A 17,295-nucleotide genomic window follows, 5' to 3' on the forward strand; every position below is an offset into this window, starting at 1 on the left:
CCTGAATTCAGGACTGGTGCTCTATCCACTGCGCCACCTATCTGCCTCGGCATCCAGATTTTTAAAAAGAAAAGATAAATTACAGGTGGAAATAAATAATAGTAGTACTATAATAATGGAGGGCTTTAATCTTCCCCTCTTAGAACTAGATAAATTTAAATAAATAAGAAATGAATATAAGATAAAATAAATAAGAAGTTAAGGAAGTGAATAGAATTTATTTAAGTTATGTATGATATCTGGAGATAATTGAATGGAAATAGAAAGGAATAAATCATTTTTCTTAATGGTATGTGGTGGGTTTTTTTTTTTTTAACAAAAAATTGACTACATGTTAGGGCACAAAAATTTTAATAATTAAAAGCAGAAATATAAATGTTTCCTGTATAGGCCACAATGCAGTAAAAATTATATTTAATAAAGGATCATGGAAATGGGGAAAAATAATTGGAGACTAAACACCTTAATCTTAGAAAATGGATGGGTCAAAGAATAAATAATAGAAAAATCAATAATTTCATTAAAGAAAACGACAATAATGAAACAGCATATAAAAACCTATGGCATACAGCAAAAGCAGTATTTAGAGAAAAATTTATATCTCAAAGTGTTTATAACAATAAAAAAAGAGAAAGAACAGACCAGTGAATTAGGTATGCCGTTTTAAAAAGTGTAAAAAGAACAAATTAAAAACCTCGAACACTAAATTGAAAATTTTTAAAATGAAAGGTGAAATTAATAAAAATGGGTGTAAGAAAACCATTGAATTAATAAATAAACTAGAAGTTGGTATTTTGAGAAGAAAACAATAAGATAGATAAATCATAGATTAATGTGATTTTTTTTTAAAAAGAGAGAAGCAAACTAAATTATTAATACCAAACATGAAAAAGGTAACTATACCATAAAGAAGGTGAAATCAAAGCCATTATAAGGAGTTAAGTGAAATGGAAAAATATTTGCAAAAATACAAGCTGTCTAGATTAGCAGAAGAAATAGAATTATCTAAATGGACCTATTGGAAAAAGAAATTGAACATGTCATAAATTAGCTTCCTAACAAAAAAGCACCATGACCAGACAAATATACAAGTGAATTCTCTCAAGCATTTAAAGACCAGCTAATACCAATTTTAAATAAGTTATTTGGAATAATAGGCAAAGAAGTTCTACCAAATTTGTTTTATGAAACAAATATTATTCTGATAACCAAATCAGGAGAAATAAAAGCAGAGAAAGAAAATTATAGATGACTTCCATTAATGAATGCAGATGCAAAAATCCTAAATAAAATACTAGCTAAAAGATTACAATAATATATTACAAAGATTATACATTATGACCAAGTGTGATTCATATCAGGAATGCAGGGATGGTTTGGCATAAGGAAAATTATAATTGATTACATCAATAAAAAAAAGTAACAAAACCATATGATAACAGAGGTGGGGAAAGTATTATATAAAGTACAATACCCATTTCTATTAAAAACATTTGAAAGTATAGGCATAATTGCACATTTCCTTAAATCAATAGGAAGCATTTACCTAAAAGCATCAGCAAGCAATTGTGTGTAAGGGGGATAAGCTAGAATCCTTCCTAGTTAGAGCAAGTATGAAACAAGGATGCCCATGCCACCAATATTATTCAGTATTTTATTGGAAATCCTAGTAATAACAATAAGAGCATAACAAGATACAGAAGGAATCAGAATAGGGAATCAGAAGATAAAACTATTTCTTTGCAGATGATATGATATACTAGGAAAATCCTAAAGACTCAACTAAAAAGTTAATTGAATAATTTTAACAAATTAGGATACATGATAAACCCACATAAATTGTCAGCATTCCTATGTATCACCAACACAATTCAGCAAGATGAGATATCTAGAGATACCCCCTTTAAACTAATTCTAGACAGTATAAAATATGTGGGAATATACTTACCAAAATAAACCCAACTTCTAAATGAACAAAGTCATAAAAAAACTTTGTACACAAAATCACATTTAAGTAAATGGAGAAATATGAGTTGTTCAAAGGGAAGCAGGACTAATTTAGTAAAAGTGACATTTTTAGCAAAATTAAACTATATATTCAATACCATCCCAATTACCATTATTCATTTTACTGAGCTACAAAAAATAGTAACAAAATTTATTTGAAAGAACAAAAGGGCATGAATATAAAAATATCCAATGGAAAAAATGTCAAGGAAGGAGGTTTAATAGTACCAGATCTGAAACTGTTAAGTAATTATCAAAATGATATGGTACTAGCTAACAAATAGAAAGATAGACAGTGGAATAAAGTAGACATACAATCTATACTAGTAAATAAATATAGTAACCTAGTGCTTGACAAGTGTTAAAAAAAATAGTATAGTTTTTTGGTTTTATTATTTGGTAAAAATTGTTGGGAAAGCTTGAAAGCAGTCTATCAGAAATTGGGAATAGACAAATATTTTATACCATTTACCAAGATGAGGTCAAAATGGACTTTAAAATTTGAAGAACATGGAACATATTATCTATAAGACTTAGAGATAGTTAAACAATTTATGAACAAATAAGAGAGAACGTTGTGAGATGTAAAATGGATAATTTTGGTAACATTAAATTAAAAAGGTTTTGTACAAGTAAAACGTGGCCAGGATCAGAAGGAAAGCAGAAAACTGGGGAGATGAGGAGAATCTTATAAATAGTTCTCAAATAAAGGTCTCATGTCTCAGAGATATAAAAAACTTTGTCATATTTATATCTACTCCCATTGTTAGCTTAGGGTTTAAACCAACAGATTTTTTTTTTTAATCTTTTTTTGCATGATATTTTAAGTCCACTGTCTGTTAAATGATTACAAGAAAACTATACAGTAATGGCTTTAAAAAATGCAACTAATACATGTTAATAGACATGTAAGTAATAGTGACTTCTTGTTAGCAATTAGTATGAGGAGATTTTTTTTCCCCAAAAGATTTCAGTGAATGGTACAAAATAGTTTTTTTTCTTAATTCCTAATTCAATGCAGTTAGCTTAAATTCAGGAGACTTTTTTCTTTGCAGAATTCTTGTCCTACATCAAAGCCTAACTTTTTTCAACATTTTAATCTCATTGTTCTAGTAAGCAAACAAAATACAATAAAGAGCATTGCATTTGTAGTTAAAAGAGCAGAGGTGTGTCCTGAATTCCATTTATCAACAATGTGACTTTAGGCCAAGTCACTTAACTTCTCTGAGGTTTACTTTTCTCTTTTGTACAGTAAGCATAATAGTTCCTGCCTTACCTCAGCTATGTAATGTAAATAAAACACCTTTAAACATAAACTGTGACATAAATGTAAATAACTGTTGGTTTTTTTTCCAGCACATTTTTTTCACTCAAATTTATTGCACTGGAAATTAAAATATATCATATTAGAAATTAGTTTTAGTGTGAATGTCAGAAAATTTTAAATAAAATTCTTTGGAAAAATTATGACAACACAGGAAATAATCTAAGTAAATATATATTCCACTAGGAATTAGAAGTACATTATGACTGTATCAGTTCAATTCATTTAAAAAATATCTGATTTGTTCTTTTTTTCTTTCATGCTAAATTAAAGTGTCTGTGAGAAAGCAAATTTTGTTTTAGGAAAAGGGAATTTTTTTTTTAATCACAATTTTGTTTCTACTGACAAACATTTTATAAGTATTGTTATTTTGTCTTTTTTAAAAAGGATATTTTAATTAATTGTCGGCGTGCTGCTACTTCTGTAGCTATTTGTCCCCCAATACCATATTATCTTGCTGTTGGCTGTTCTGATAGCTCCGTACGAATATATGATCGGCGAATGCTTGGCACAAGAGCCACAGGTAAGATATGTGAATTAGATACAGCACAGTAAACTTTTGATAAGCTAACTTTGGTTTTACAACTTTCTGGTTTGTGGCATATTTGAAAATTTCATTCATGTTAGTTTGTAACAAAATACAGTATAATTGAATTTTCTCCACTGAAGCTTTACTCTAATGCCACACTGACATGGAGATTACTCAATGGAGAACCAGTTCTGGTAGGACCTCCCATTTCAAAAAGATTGAACTTTGCTTCTTGACAGCCCAGTTCTGTGATTTTGTGACCTGAGAACAGGGCTGGTTAAGTTTGGAAGTGTTTCTGACAGATGTTCACCAGCAGGTTCTAGATTAATAGATTGGGCCTATGTTAATTCATGGAGACTCTCCAGTAAACTTTAGAGAAGTTATAAATTAAATCTAACCAATGAAATTTTTAAATGGAAGTTTGTTTTTTTTTTTTAAACCTGCTTGATCACTGTTAATTAAGATATCAGAATATGCTAATAGTTTGGTTTGTTTTTTGTTTTTTTTTACCAAAATGTCCTAAAACGTTGGTGCTTCATGAATGTGATATTAAGTTCATTCACACTTCTGTCTGCCATTTTTGACCAGGCAGGTGGATAATGATAGTATCTATTGTGAATTAATAAACCAACAAGTATTTATTAAATTCTCATCTATATGCCAGACACCATTCTAGGCACTAGGAAAAATCTCTACTCTCAAAGAGTTTATATATTAATAAGGGATATTCTAACTAGTATATATAATATGAAGTGGAAGTAAAGATAATAGATTCTAGGCATGGGAGAGAGTTGTTATGACAGAAGCTTAGAGACAGAGTGAATGCCTGGGGAACATATGGCGGGTAATGTCCAATGAAATTGAAAAGATAGATTCAGGTGAAGTTGTGAAGAGCTTTAAAAACTAAATAGAGGAGTTTACATTTGATATGAGAGGCAATAGTAGAGTGACTTGATCAGATCTCCACTTAGTCTTTTTACCAGCGTTCCTGTGAGAGCATTTAGAATGTACTAGAATAGGACTAAAATTGAAATACAGAAACCAATTAGAAAGGCAGTTAAACAATTTTTAAATACAAGATGCCTAGGGCCTGAGCTAAGATTGTTGAAAGTGAATATAGAGAATGAATCAAAAGTTGTAAAGATTGAAATGACAGGATTTGCTAATTTGTCACATCTATAGATTGAGAGAGAGTAAAAAGTTAAGGATACCATTGATGTTATAAACTTGCTTTTGCATGGTTATCATATTTTATCTGTTATTTTAATAAAAACTTTGCTTTATTTATTAAAGGTAAAATGTATTTAAAATTTCATCAGTGATTAGATGATGACACCATTATGATTGAAGATTGTATGTTTTTGTTACTTAATGTAAAAAATCTTTAGTTTATTAGGGAAAAAATACTTCTAACAAACCATTTTTTTTTTTCAATTTAAACCTTTCCCTCTTTTTTTTTTTAGAAATATGTTTATTTTCTGCAATATATTTTCCTTGTTCCAAATATTATGTGAGAGTATTTAACTTAATTTGTCTGTTGAATAAAAGCTTATCATGTAAATAGAATGTTGTATTTTTAAATTTGTGTCATGATATAAATTTTTATATGGTATTAGGTAGAAATCATTTAAGTGTTGGTCAAGGATGTTATTCAAATACTTGTCATTTTTGTAACTGTATGTATGAAAACATGAATTTTAAAACTTTTTTTTTTAATTTAGGGAATTATGCAGGTCGTGGGACTACAGGAATGGTGGCTCGTTTTGTTCCTCCCCATCTTAATAACAAATCTTGTAGAGTTACATCTCTGTGTTACAGTGAAGATGGTCAGGAGATCCTTGTTAGTTATTCTTCCGATTACATCTATCTGTTTGATCCTAAAGATGACACAGCACGAGAACTTAAAACCCCTTCTTCTGAAGAAAGGAGAGAAGAGGTAAACACTGAGTAATTAATTTCTTATGTGCCAGCCACAGTGCCAAGGATAACGGGGGAAAAGAACTAATAAATAGGGGATCAGAAAAGGCTTCATATACAAAGTTTCAAATGAATTGGGTTTTGAAGGATACAAGGAATTCTAAAAAGGAGTGTGTTCCAGGCATCAAGATTGCTAGTGTATTGTTAACAAAATATTTCTGCAAATAAGAGTAGAAGAAGAGAGTGTTAATGTTAAAGTTGATTTTAAAATAATGAATTCGCACACCCAGACACTCATATGTAATTTGTAAAGGGACTCATTTGTGCCCATCAACTTGTAGAATCATTTAATTTTTCTATTCACAGGTTTTTCCCTTCCAACTCTAGTTTACTTCTCTTTCTTTTCAACATTTATCAATCCATGACCAAGTGAATGTTTTTCTCTTAAATTTCAAAGTACAGAAGCACAGAATTTGAAAGGAGGAAGGGACTTTGGCAGTCATCTCATCCAGCTCAAACCCAAAATGAATCCCCACTTGTAACATACCTGACAAATGGTTATCTAGCCTCTGCTGGAAGATCTTTCAGAGGCAGCCCATTACAATTGCAGACACATTTTCCAGTGAGGAAATTTTTCTTAACATCAAGTCTCAATTAGTTTCTAGGTATTTAGTATTTTTTTTTGCTTGACAGCCTTCAGATACTTGAAGATAGCTATTATATTTCCTTGAGTCTTCTTTTCAAACTAAACATGCCCATTTGCTTTAACTAATACTCATGACATGAAATCAAGGCACTTCACCTTGAATGTGCTCCTCTAGACAATCTTCAACTTCTCAGAACTAAATATAGTACTCAAGATCAGAGGAGGGCAGAATGTAGTGGGACTATCCCTCTCTTTCTGGAATCTGTGTCCCTCTTAATATAGCCCAGGATTACATCAGCTTTTTGGTTGCTGCATTATTCTGTGGATTCTTGTCAAGCTTTCAGTCCATTAAAACTTTCAGATCGTTTTTTAGTCAAATTGCTATCCATCTGCACCTCCCCCAGTGTATACGTGTGCACTTGATGCATTTTTATTTCAAGTGAAAGCCTTTATCACTTATCTTTATTGGATTTCATCTTAGCAAATTCAGCATAGGAATATAGCCCATCAAGATTCTTTTGGATCCTGACTCTGTCCTCCAGTGTGTTAGCCATCCCTCTCAGCTTTATGTCTAATATAAATTTGATGAGCATGCCTTTATCTAAGTCACTGATGAAAATATTAAGCAACACAGGACCAAACTCCCATCCCCTGGAGTACATAGAGGCTTTATGTCATATTGATATTGAACCATTGACTATTCCTTAGCTATCAAATCATTTCTGAATCTATCTGATTATATTGTCTAATCCACATTTCTCAAATTTCTCCAATACTGTATCAAAAACTTGGCTGAAGTGTAGGTAAACTCCATCCACAAAAGGTAAACTATACTCACATTCAGGTCCCATTTTCTGCAAGCTTTTCCCAACCTCCTCCTTCTAGTGTCTTCTCTTTCTATGAGAATTTTCAGTTACATTTGTGTTTATATTGTATAGATATAGGTATTTGCATGTTGTCTTCCCCATTAGACTTTGAGCTTCTTGAGACAGAGAAGACAGTTTTTTGCCTTTCTTTGTATTCCTATCACACGGTATGTGATTAATACATCTGATTGCTTGGTTGATTGAGTTGAAGAAGTTCACCAGCCTTAATCTTATATACTGATTGTTGTCTTTCCTTTTTGAAAAAATGTGGTATTTTCCTTTCTTGTAGTATCAATATTACTAGCAAAAACTCCACAATCACATTTGTAGTTCTTCTATGAATTAGAGAGAGAAAGTGTCCATTTATTTCATTTCCTAGTAAGGGAATTATAATGTCCGGGCTACCTCTCTGGAGGGTCTCAGGACAGGCCTTGGTCTTTAGGTGGAGAAGTGATGAAGTCAGGAGAGACACTATGAGGCTGGTCAAAGATGGAGTCCCAAATCTTCTCTGTGTCTGTATCTGAGACTCCCAGTTCCCAGTCCTCCCAGCCCTTAAATACTTCACTACAATTACATCACTACAGCAACTGAGCATGTGCAACCATTAAATCACTATATCACATTAAGTATATTTTTAGAGAACCATTATCTCACACTGAGTAGGTACTTAACTATAAGCACTCTGCTGTCCTTGATTAAAGTACAGCTTTTCAGAGTTTTGGCCCTCTCCAGGGAATAATCTTTAGAAATCTGAAGACTCTTGTATTAATATTCTGACTCTTGTTCCTGGTTTAATGAGTTTACTGTTTGGCAGCTACTGAATGGTTTACAAATTTTCTGCCTTTAGTACCTTGGTTTAGAAATTAAAAGAGGAGATAATCTTATTTAAGGTACTTGGAGTAAAAGATGTTTCAAAGAAAAGTTCTGCCTTTGAAATATAATGATTGTGTGATCCTGAACTAGTTATGTAACCTCTTAGTGTTCCAGACATCTCTCAAGACTATAAATTGCAGATAAAATGATAACTGACTTTGGTAGGAGTATTATCCTCACTTAGGAGTTCTCTATACCAGTAAAATCATAGGTCTGGTCCCACTTCTGTCTCTCTTCTTACAAAATATCTTTTATTTCACTTGTCTCATTTTTACTCCATTTCTTCTTGTTTTTATGTCCCTTTTCTGTTCTTTTTTCCTCCTCTACCATTTTGTTCCCTCATGTTTAACCCTTTTTGTATTATTCTTTTTTTCTTTAAATATTTTTTCACAATTAAAAAGTTTCCTTCTCTCTACCCAGATATATTCATATCACTTTATCACGTTCTGCCTCAGCTAGATCATGAGTAACATCTCAGTAAGTCAAATTGAAGCCATTCTTAATTAATTCTGTTTTTTAAGTTTTGATCTTTCTTAAAGCTCAGAAGCAGTGCTGTATATTTGCTTAATAAACTTTTAAAATGATTAAGATTAAATAGGTTCTTAAGGCCGTTAGGCTTGTGATAAATGTGCTCAGTGTCATCTGAAATAGAATAGAAGAATGTGAGCATCATTGGTGTTGACAGAAGTTTGGGAGATGAGGTTAGGATGGGCAGTAGAAAGAATAGGATTGTCTTGGAAAGCCATGACACTTATGGAAAATAGGGAGTAGGTGATAGGCTGTTCAGACTACTGAGGGGGCACAGAAAGCATGAGACAGTAAGCAGACAGACCAGCAAAGCAGCCAAACAGCAGAAATCCATGTTGAATGACCACCTAATAAGACCTGCTACATATTCTACAATCTAACATTTCCTTTGTGGTCACAAGTGGGAGCAATTTAAAAGATATAGGGGTTTGGAGGGAAGTAAGAAAGGAGGGATATAGATTTAAGATTTCTTCAGTGACTTTCTTACCTTTCTAGTTACGACAGCCTCCTGTCAAACGTTTGAGACTTCGTGGTGACTGGTCAGATACTGGACCAAGAGCTCGGCCCGAGAGTGAGCGAGAGCGAGATGGTAATTATATTTTGAGTTTTCAATATTTAGTATTTTTGGATTATAAAGAATAAGTGAGAATTTGTCATTTTTAATATTAATGGAAAAGTTAGCCAGATTTAAGTTAATCTCCAAGCAGATCAAGTTGATTTCTTTAAACTGATAATGTATTCATTATCTTCTTTCAAGTTTTAATGAGATTTAAAACAATATGTATCTTTTCGTGACTTTTTTTTGGGGGGTGTCCAAATAAGATTTTTATAAATATATTATTTGGGCAATAGTATTAAGCAAATGTAGCCAAAAATTACAGACTCTTAGAGTCAAAAATGAAACATTCCCAATACTTACAACTAGTCTTTGTATACGTGTTTTCCAGTATTCTCTCCATCCTCATCTACCTTCTAGTTGTGGCCAAATTAAGGCATAATATAGAAGAGCTGTTAGCTCCTTTTTCTGGACACAGTGTTCTTTTAAGCCAATGAGATAGCTTTTAACTGCCACATAACACTATTGACTCATTAAACTTTTAGTCTACTAAAATACCTGTATCTTTTTCACAAAAACTGTTATCTAGCCATACCTATTCCATCTTGTATTTCTGAAGTTGCTTTTATTTTTGTTTTTGGAAATCTATATGTTGAATTTAATATTTATTTCTATTAAATTTCATCTTACATGATTTGACACATTCTAACCTTTAGAGATCTGTCATTTGCCATATTAACTGGCCTTTCAAACATTGTATTAGAAGCAGATTTATTAATAAGGATAAACCTTCCATGCCCTTTACCAAGTTGTTATTATCAAACATCATAAATTCAAGGACTGATCCTTAGGGCATTCCTAGGAACATCCTTCCAAGTAGACAAAAAGCCATTGTGTGTTGTGCTTTTATATTCCATTATTCAACCAGTTTTGAATTGGCCTAATTGTATTTGCCATTTAGCTCTTATGTTTCCATCTCGTCCAGAAGCCTAGCATGAGAGACTTTGTGCTAATATAAGCATACTGTGTCTCTAGTAGTCTCCTAATCCAAAACCTGTCAAAAAATGAAATAAAGTTAATCTTAGGTGACCTGATCTTGATGAAATTATGTTGGTTTCTACGAGTCATGTTTTCCATTTTTGAAAGCTTAGAAGCTATTCCTTTAATAGTGTCCTAGAAGTCTATCAGTATCAATCTTACTAGCCTATAGTTGGTAGATTCCATCTTCTTCCATTTTTTGAAAATTTGGACGTTTGCCCTTTTGCCAGTCTACAGCCTATCTCCCAAATTTTTTGCTCTTTTGAAGATTGATGACAGCAGATTAGCAATTGTAGCTGCCATTTTTTTCAGCACTCTAGGGTGTTGTTCATCCATATCTGTTGATTTGAAGCTGTCAGATACCACTTGACTGAATCCTCATGTATCTTACTTTTCTACTCCCTGTTAACTGTTTACATTCTTCCCTTTCCAATCCAAAACCATCCTCTTTGGAAGAAAAAACAGAAGCAAAAGAAGAGTTGATTCACTTTTTACCCTGGACAGTGGTCTTTATCCTTTGCTTCCCCAATTAACTGGAAAAATAATCTTCTGTTGACTTTAGCATTTTTTTTACACTTTCTGCTTATTCTGTACTTCAGTCTTAATATGGTTCTTACTTCTCTGTTGCATTCATTCCTAGTCAGGTGATCTTGTTATCTTCTTCTGTACATGTCTTTAAGTTTGAGTTTATCCCTGATCTCCATGTATTTCCATTTCAATTCCTTTAGGCAGCTTTCTTTTTTTCTTGCTTGTTAAGAGTTATTTTAGTTTCAGTCTTTAGAATTTTATTAATTGCTTTTCATCCTACTTGGGTTGACTTTTCTGAAAAAGATTGGATTGTTAGATCTTAGTCATCTTTATTCTGAATCCTTTGAAATAAATCCTTACAAAATCGAGGATGCATCTTAATCCAAGTTTTCTTCTCTTTCTCTCACAGTCTCTAGGGTGGGATGATGTTGCTTACCTCAAGTATTTCTCATTTCTACATCAGTAGTAACTTCCTTTTTTATTGGTCAGAATCATATTTAGAATAAGGTTTTTTTTGGTAATTTTTTCTACCTTTTAAAAAAATAGTATTTTATTTTTTCCCCAGTTACATGTCAAGAAAATTAGATTTTGTGTTCCACATTTTTTCCTTCCCTCTTCTGATGGTGGTAGGCATTTTAATATTATTTCATACGAGTGCTATCATGTGAAACATATTTCCATATTAATCACAGTTGTGAAAGAAGAAGCAGATCAAAAGGGGGAAAAAAACACAAGAAAGAATAAAGTAAGTGAAAAAATTTGCTTTGATCTGTACTCAGAGTCCATTAGTACTTTATCTGGTTATGGATAGCATTTTCTTCATGAGTCTTGTCTTGGATGTTGTGTTGTTGAGAAGAGCTGAGTCAGTCATAGTTAATCATCACACAATGTTGCTGATACTTGTGTACAGTGTTTTCCTAGTTCTGTTCATATCACTTCATATAAAGTTTTTCAGGTTTTTCTAAAATCTGCTTGTTCACCATTTCTTATTGAACAGTAGTATTCCATTACATTCACATACCACTGTTTGTTCAGCCATTCCCCAATTGATGGATATCCCTCAGTTTCTAGTATTTTGCTACCACTTAAAGGGCTACTATAAATATTTTGCACATGTGGTGGTTTTTTTCCCCCTTTTTTCTGATCTCTTTGGGATATTGACCTAGTAGCAAATTATTGCTGAGTCAAAGGCTGGTAGCTCTTTGGGCATAGTTCCAAATTGTTCTCTAGAATAGTGGATTCAGTTCACATTTTAACTAACAGTGCATTAATGTCCCAAATTTCCCATATCCTCTCCATTATTTATTGCTTTCCTTTTTTTGTCATATTGGCTAATCTGATAGGTATGAGGTGGTATCTCAGAGTTGTTTTAATTTGCATTTCTCTAATCAAAAGTGATTTAGAGCACTTCTTCATATGACTATGATTTCTTTGATTTCATCTGAAAACTGCCTGTTCATATCCTTTGACCATTTATCAATTGGGGAATGACTTGTACTCTTATAAATTTGACTCAGTGTTCTATATGTTTGAGAAAGGAGACCTTTATCAGAGATATTTGCTGTAAAGATTATTTCCCAGCTTTCTGCTTCCTTTCTAATCTTGACTGCATTGGTTTTGTTTGTACAGATATTTTTTAATTTAATATAATCAAAATTATTTATTTTGCATTTTATAATACTCTGTACCTTTTGTTTGGTCATGAATTTTTCTCTTTCCCATTGATCAGATAGGTACCCTTTTCTTTGTTCTTCTAATTTTTTATTTTTTATTTTTTACCTCTTTTGTTTCTTTTTCTTTTCTTTTCTTTTTGGTTGGATTTATCAAGTTCTGAAAGGGGACAGTGAGGCCTAGTATAGTTGTGCTATCTATTTCTGCCTGTAACTCACTTACCTTTTCATTTAAGAATTTGCTTGTTACACCTCTTGTAGCATGTACAAGTATTGATGTTGCTTCATTGTCTATGGTACCTTTTAGCAAGATGTAGTTTCCGTCCTTTTCTCTTTTAATTAGGTCTGTTTTTGCTTTTACTTTGCCTGAGATCAGTATTATTACTGCTGCCTTTTTTTTTTTTTAACTTCAGCTAAAGCTATTAAATTCTGCTGCAGCCCCTTACCTTTACTCTATTTGTATCTTTCTGTTTCAAGTGTGTGTGTCTTGTAAACAGCATATTTTAGGATTCTGGTTTTTGAAGCATTCTGATGTCCTCCTTTACCATTTAAAGCATAATGATAATCTTGTTGTTCTGTTATATTAATAGTATGAATTCTCTTCTTCATGGCTTTTCCATACTCCCAAAACTGATTTAATATTCTTAGAGAGAAGAAGCCCAGCAGAAAGAAATATATAATATATTAAAAATAAGAAATGCAAACTTTTTTTCTTTTCTTTTTTTAACTAAAACATTTTTTCACCTGTTATGCAGCATATCTGCAAAGCCAGAATAGTGCCAATAGTTTGCTGTTTTAGTGATGGATTTTAAAGCATCAAAGTGTTCTACTAAATGAATTCATATTAAATGTTCTTTTTACCATTTTTTATAATACTTGTAATCTTGAATGGCAGCATTATATATAAGATGAGCTCTGGACTTTGAATTAAAGGACCTGCCATTATTTGACATGTGATTTGGACAAGTAACTTTATATCTAAGAAAATAGCTTCATCTGTTATTTGGAGATGATATTTGCACTATGTGCCTCATAGATTTGCAGTAAGTAACTTGCTTTATAAACAACAAATGGTATTCATAATTTTAACTATTATTACATAGATAATATATTATCTCTTTAAACTTTATATTTTAGCATTTTTTAACTATCACTGCAGTATGTAGGTTATAGGGAATTCTGTAATAAGTTGTAATTAAGACTAGAAAATCATTTCTCTTACTCTGTCAGAACACTGATAGAAAAGAGATTTCCTCATTTCTGAGCCTCAAAATTTGATTGTAAAATAAAGGAAATAGTAGTACCACCTTCTTTTAAACATTAGTTGATAACTCTGTGGAATTTATACATCTCAAATACAAGAAATATTTAGAAACTTGTTACTAAGTATTATTTTTATTAGTTACTTTAGTTTTTGGAAAATTATAACAAAATATATTTTAATTTATTAATTCTGTAAGTGAAAGAATGCATTTTTCTATATACATGTATTCATGACTTTTTTTCATCTGAAAAAGTTCCCCTAGGAATTTCCAGTGTCAATTGTGTTGAAAGAATAGACCTTTAATGATTTAGAAACACTTTGTTATTATAGGAGAGCAAAGTCCTAATGTATCATTGATGCAGAGGATGTCAGATATGTTATCAAGATGGTTTGAAGAAGCTAGTGAAGTTGCTCAAAGCAACAGAGGACGGGGACGTTCTCGGTCTAGAGGTAAATTTTTTTTTATTTGTTACATATTTTTAAAAATTACCATAAAGAAACTATTAAGGTAAAAAAGTCATGAAACTTTTTATTAGTAGAGAGATAGGTTTACAGTAACATATTTTTATTAGTACAATATTACCTATGATTTCAAGGTTTTGATTGGGAACATCAAGAGCCAAAATTCTAATTGGGGAGGGAAAGAGTTTCCATCTTTTGCTTCTTGATTTCTCCAGTCCTTTTCCTCTCTTCAAAGAACAACAACAAAAAATGAAATCACCCAATTTAAGCCCTTTTGTAAGAAATAGGATACTGCAAACAGACCTTCCTAGTAGTTATGTCTTTCAAGATTTAATTGTTTTTCTTTTTTTAGTTATTAAATATAGTTCAAATTATTGAATCCTCAAACAGAAAAAAATGAACTCAACTTTTATTATTTGTATTTTAAATAAACTGATCATTTAATTTTTTTGATGCTTATTTTTTTTCATTCTTTAGGTGATTAATTAGTTTAGGAGAAATGTATATTTATGCTTAATCTTAAACAGGGGAATGTTTAAATCATAGTTATTGAAACTGCCCAAAATGAGTATTAATATAAAATGATTTGTGTTAATGTCACTGGTACTTATGTGCATTTTTCTTATGGAAAAAGTAAGAAAGAGCATTGGCTATGACTTATAAGATCCTGGTTTGAATCTACCACTTCCTATGTGTGACTTTGGATAAGTTACTGTCCCTCTATGAGATTCACTTTCTTCATCTGTAAAATTAGAGCTTGGATTTGATGATCTTTCCAGCTCTAGATTCTATATCTGTGAACCAACCTTTTTTTCTAATTTTCCCCAGCAAATTGAGATTTAGGAAACAAATAAGACAGCATCCTTTTCAGGTTTGGTTTGTTTATGTGACTACATATATTTTTAATTTATTAATGTTTGTTGAGTTGTTAAAAACTGAATTGATTTTTCAGTTCTAGAAAATTTGGGATTATGTATTTGATGTTATAGAGATTTTTGGCTTCAAAATGTGAACTAATTATAATATCAGAACTAGAAGGGAATATGGACATCATTTAGTCATGGGATCATATATGGAGTTTATTTGATGCAGTACTCTCATTGTGAAGATAAGGAGTTTGACAATCAAAGTCAGCTGAGTTGCCTAAGCTTGCAAAGGCTCTTTGTGACCTCAGGTGATTATATCTCTAAGCATATTTCCATGATTAACAGATTGATGCCATTGCTCATAAGAGGCATTGGGTAATAGTGTAGGTATTTGTCACTGTAAATCTGTCTCTCAACTATTAAAATTTTAAAACTTTGTGTTCATGAAGTTGAACCAGCATATTATTTATTTAAAATTTTTTTATTAAAGCTTTTTAATTTTCAAAACATATGCATGGATAATTTTTCAACATTAACCCTTGCAAAACCTTGTGTTCTAATTTTTCCCCTTTTCTCCCCCACCCCCTCCCCTAGATGGCAAGTAATCCAATATATGTTAAACATAGTAAAAACATATGTTAAATTCACTATATGTATATATTTATACAATTATCTTGCTGCATAAGAAAAATCAAATCAAAAAGAAAAAAATGCAGTCAAACAACAAAAAGAGTGAAAATGCTATGTTGTGAACCACAGTCCTTTCTCTGAGTGTAGATGTCTTTTTTCATCTCAAGATCATTAGAACTGGCCTTAATCATCTCATTGTTGGAAAAAACCACATCCATCAGAATTGATCATCATATAATCTTGTTGTTGTCATGTACAATGATCTCCTGGTTCCAGCACATTACTTATTAGCTCTCATTGAGTGAAATGTAATTATTTGGACTCTTTATAGGGCCAATCAGATTGATTTTGTTTCCACCAAATAGGCTGATTTTAGCAAACTGACCCAGTCAATTGAAGATGACAGTCAATGTCATCTTTGAAATCATGGTAGTCATTTTCCCGCATCATCTCATTTCCTAATGACATGTTAAAGTTTCTGTCTTCAGAAAGATAAATTTTGATTTAAATATGTATCTGTTGAAGGAGGGACAAACCAATCAGATGCTCCTGCTGTTCCTACTGGCCCATCAAGTACTGAATTAGAAGTGGGTGAGACTGCAATGGAAGTGGACACTCCTGCAGAACAGTTTCTTCAGTCATCTTCTTCTTCAACTGTGTCAGCTCAGGCACCTTCAACGTCATCTTCCACAGAAAGCCCTCGTTCCACATCTTTGCTTTCTTCTCCAGACACTGAACAGAGACTATCCTTAGAAGCTTCTGGACACCATACACATCATCAGTCGGGTGAGAATAATATACTATTAAGTAGGCAGTTTTTCCAGTTTTCTAATAATGAGAATTTCTCTGTTTTAAGATATGTTTAGAAGATGCTAAAACTTTTTTTTTAATCAATTCTTGCTAGAATAATTAACCAGAATGAGATGTATGTGTACATATTACATCACAGAATTTGTGAATCCTTAAGTTAAATGTGTATACATGCATCTATTTCCTTAATATTTTTCTCTAGAAAGAAGTAAAATTCTGAAGAAAAAATTAATTTAAGAAAACTAACTTCCACTTTTGAGGAATAAAGCTACAATTATTTTTCTCTCTTAATTGAGTTGGAGTGGTTCTTTCTCATTGAAGGCAACCTAGCACAGTGTACCTAATTTCTATTAAGTGTAACAAAAGGCAGAAACTTTCCACTTTTATGAAAATAATGCTCCCAAGTATAACAGTTATCACAAGGTAGCAAGAATGTTAGTACAATTTAAAAAGTGTTTTACCTAAAGGATACTATAATCCAAACATTATCATATAGGGTCTTCTTTGGTTTTATCTCCATTTTCTGTTAAAGAGATAGTGGCTTATTCTTTTAAACTTAATGTATTTTTAGAATCCTGATTATTGTCCTTAAAAGAATGGCATTTCATGATAATATTTTATGGTTCTTTACCAGTTTATTATAATATTTTTTCTTGAAAATAATTTACACAATCATCTGCTTAAAGAATATTTTACCCTTTCTTCACTTTAACTGTGTGGAAATAAATGCTTATCTGATATTAGAAAACAAATGTACTACCAGATCCTATTAAAATGTAGC

General features: G+C 31.7%; 1 protein-coding gene across 12 annotated transcripts in view; it reads left to right on the forward strand.

The window, feature by feature from the left end:
• Positions 1 to 17,295, forward strand: part of DCAF6 (DDB1 and CUL4 associated factor 6) — a 157,090-nt gene that overhangs the window by 65,787 nt on the left and 74,008 nt on the right. For all 12 annotated transcript variants that reach the window (XM_074266526.1, XM_074266520.1, XM_074266516.1 and 9 more), the window contains exons 6-10: positions 3,719 to 3,854; positions 5,582 to 5,796; positions 9,186 to 9,279; positions 14,077 to 14,196; positions 16,230 to 16,490. In XM_074266526.1, the coding sequence (XP_074122627.1) occupies positions 3,719 to 3,854; positions 5,582 to 5,796; positions 9,186 to 9,279; positions 14,077 to 14,196; positions 16,230 to 16,490 (826 nt within the window). The remainder of the gene's footprint in view (positions 1 to 3,718; positions 3,855 to 5,581; positions 5,797 to 9,185; positions 9,280 to 14,076; positions 14,197 to 16,229; positions 16,491 to 17,295) is intronic.

The sequence above is a fragment of the Sminthopsis crassicaudata genome, chromosome 4 (assembly GCF_048593235.1).
Source record: "Sminthopsis crassicaudata isolate SCR6 chromosome 4, ASM4859323v1, whole genome shotgun sequence".
In the NCBI taxonomy this organism is placed as follows: Eukaryota; Metazoa; Chordata; class Mammalia; order Dasyuromorphia; family Dasyuridae; genus Sminthopsis; species Sminthopsis crassicaudata.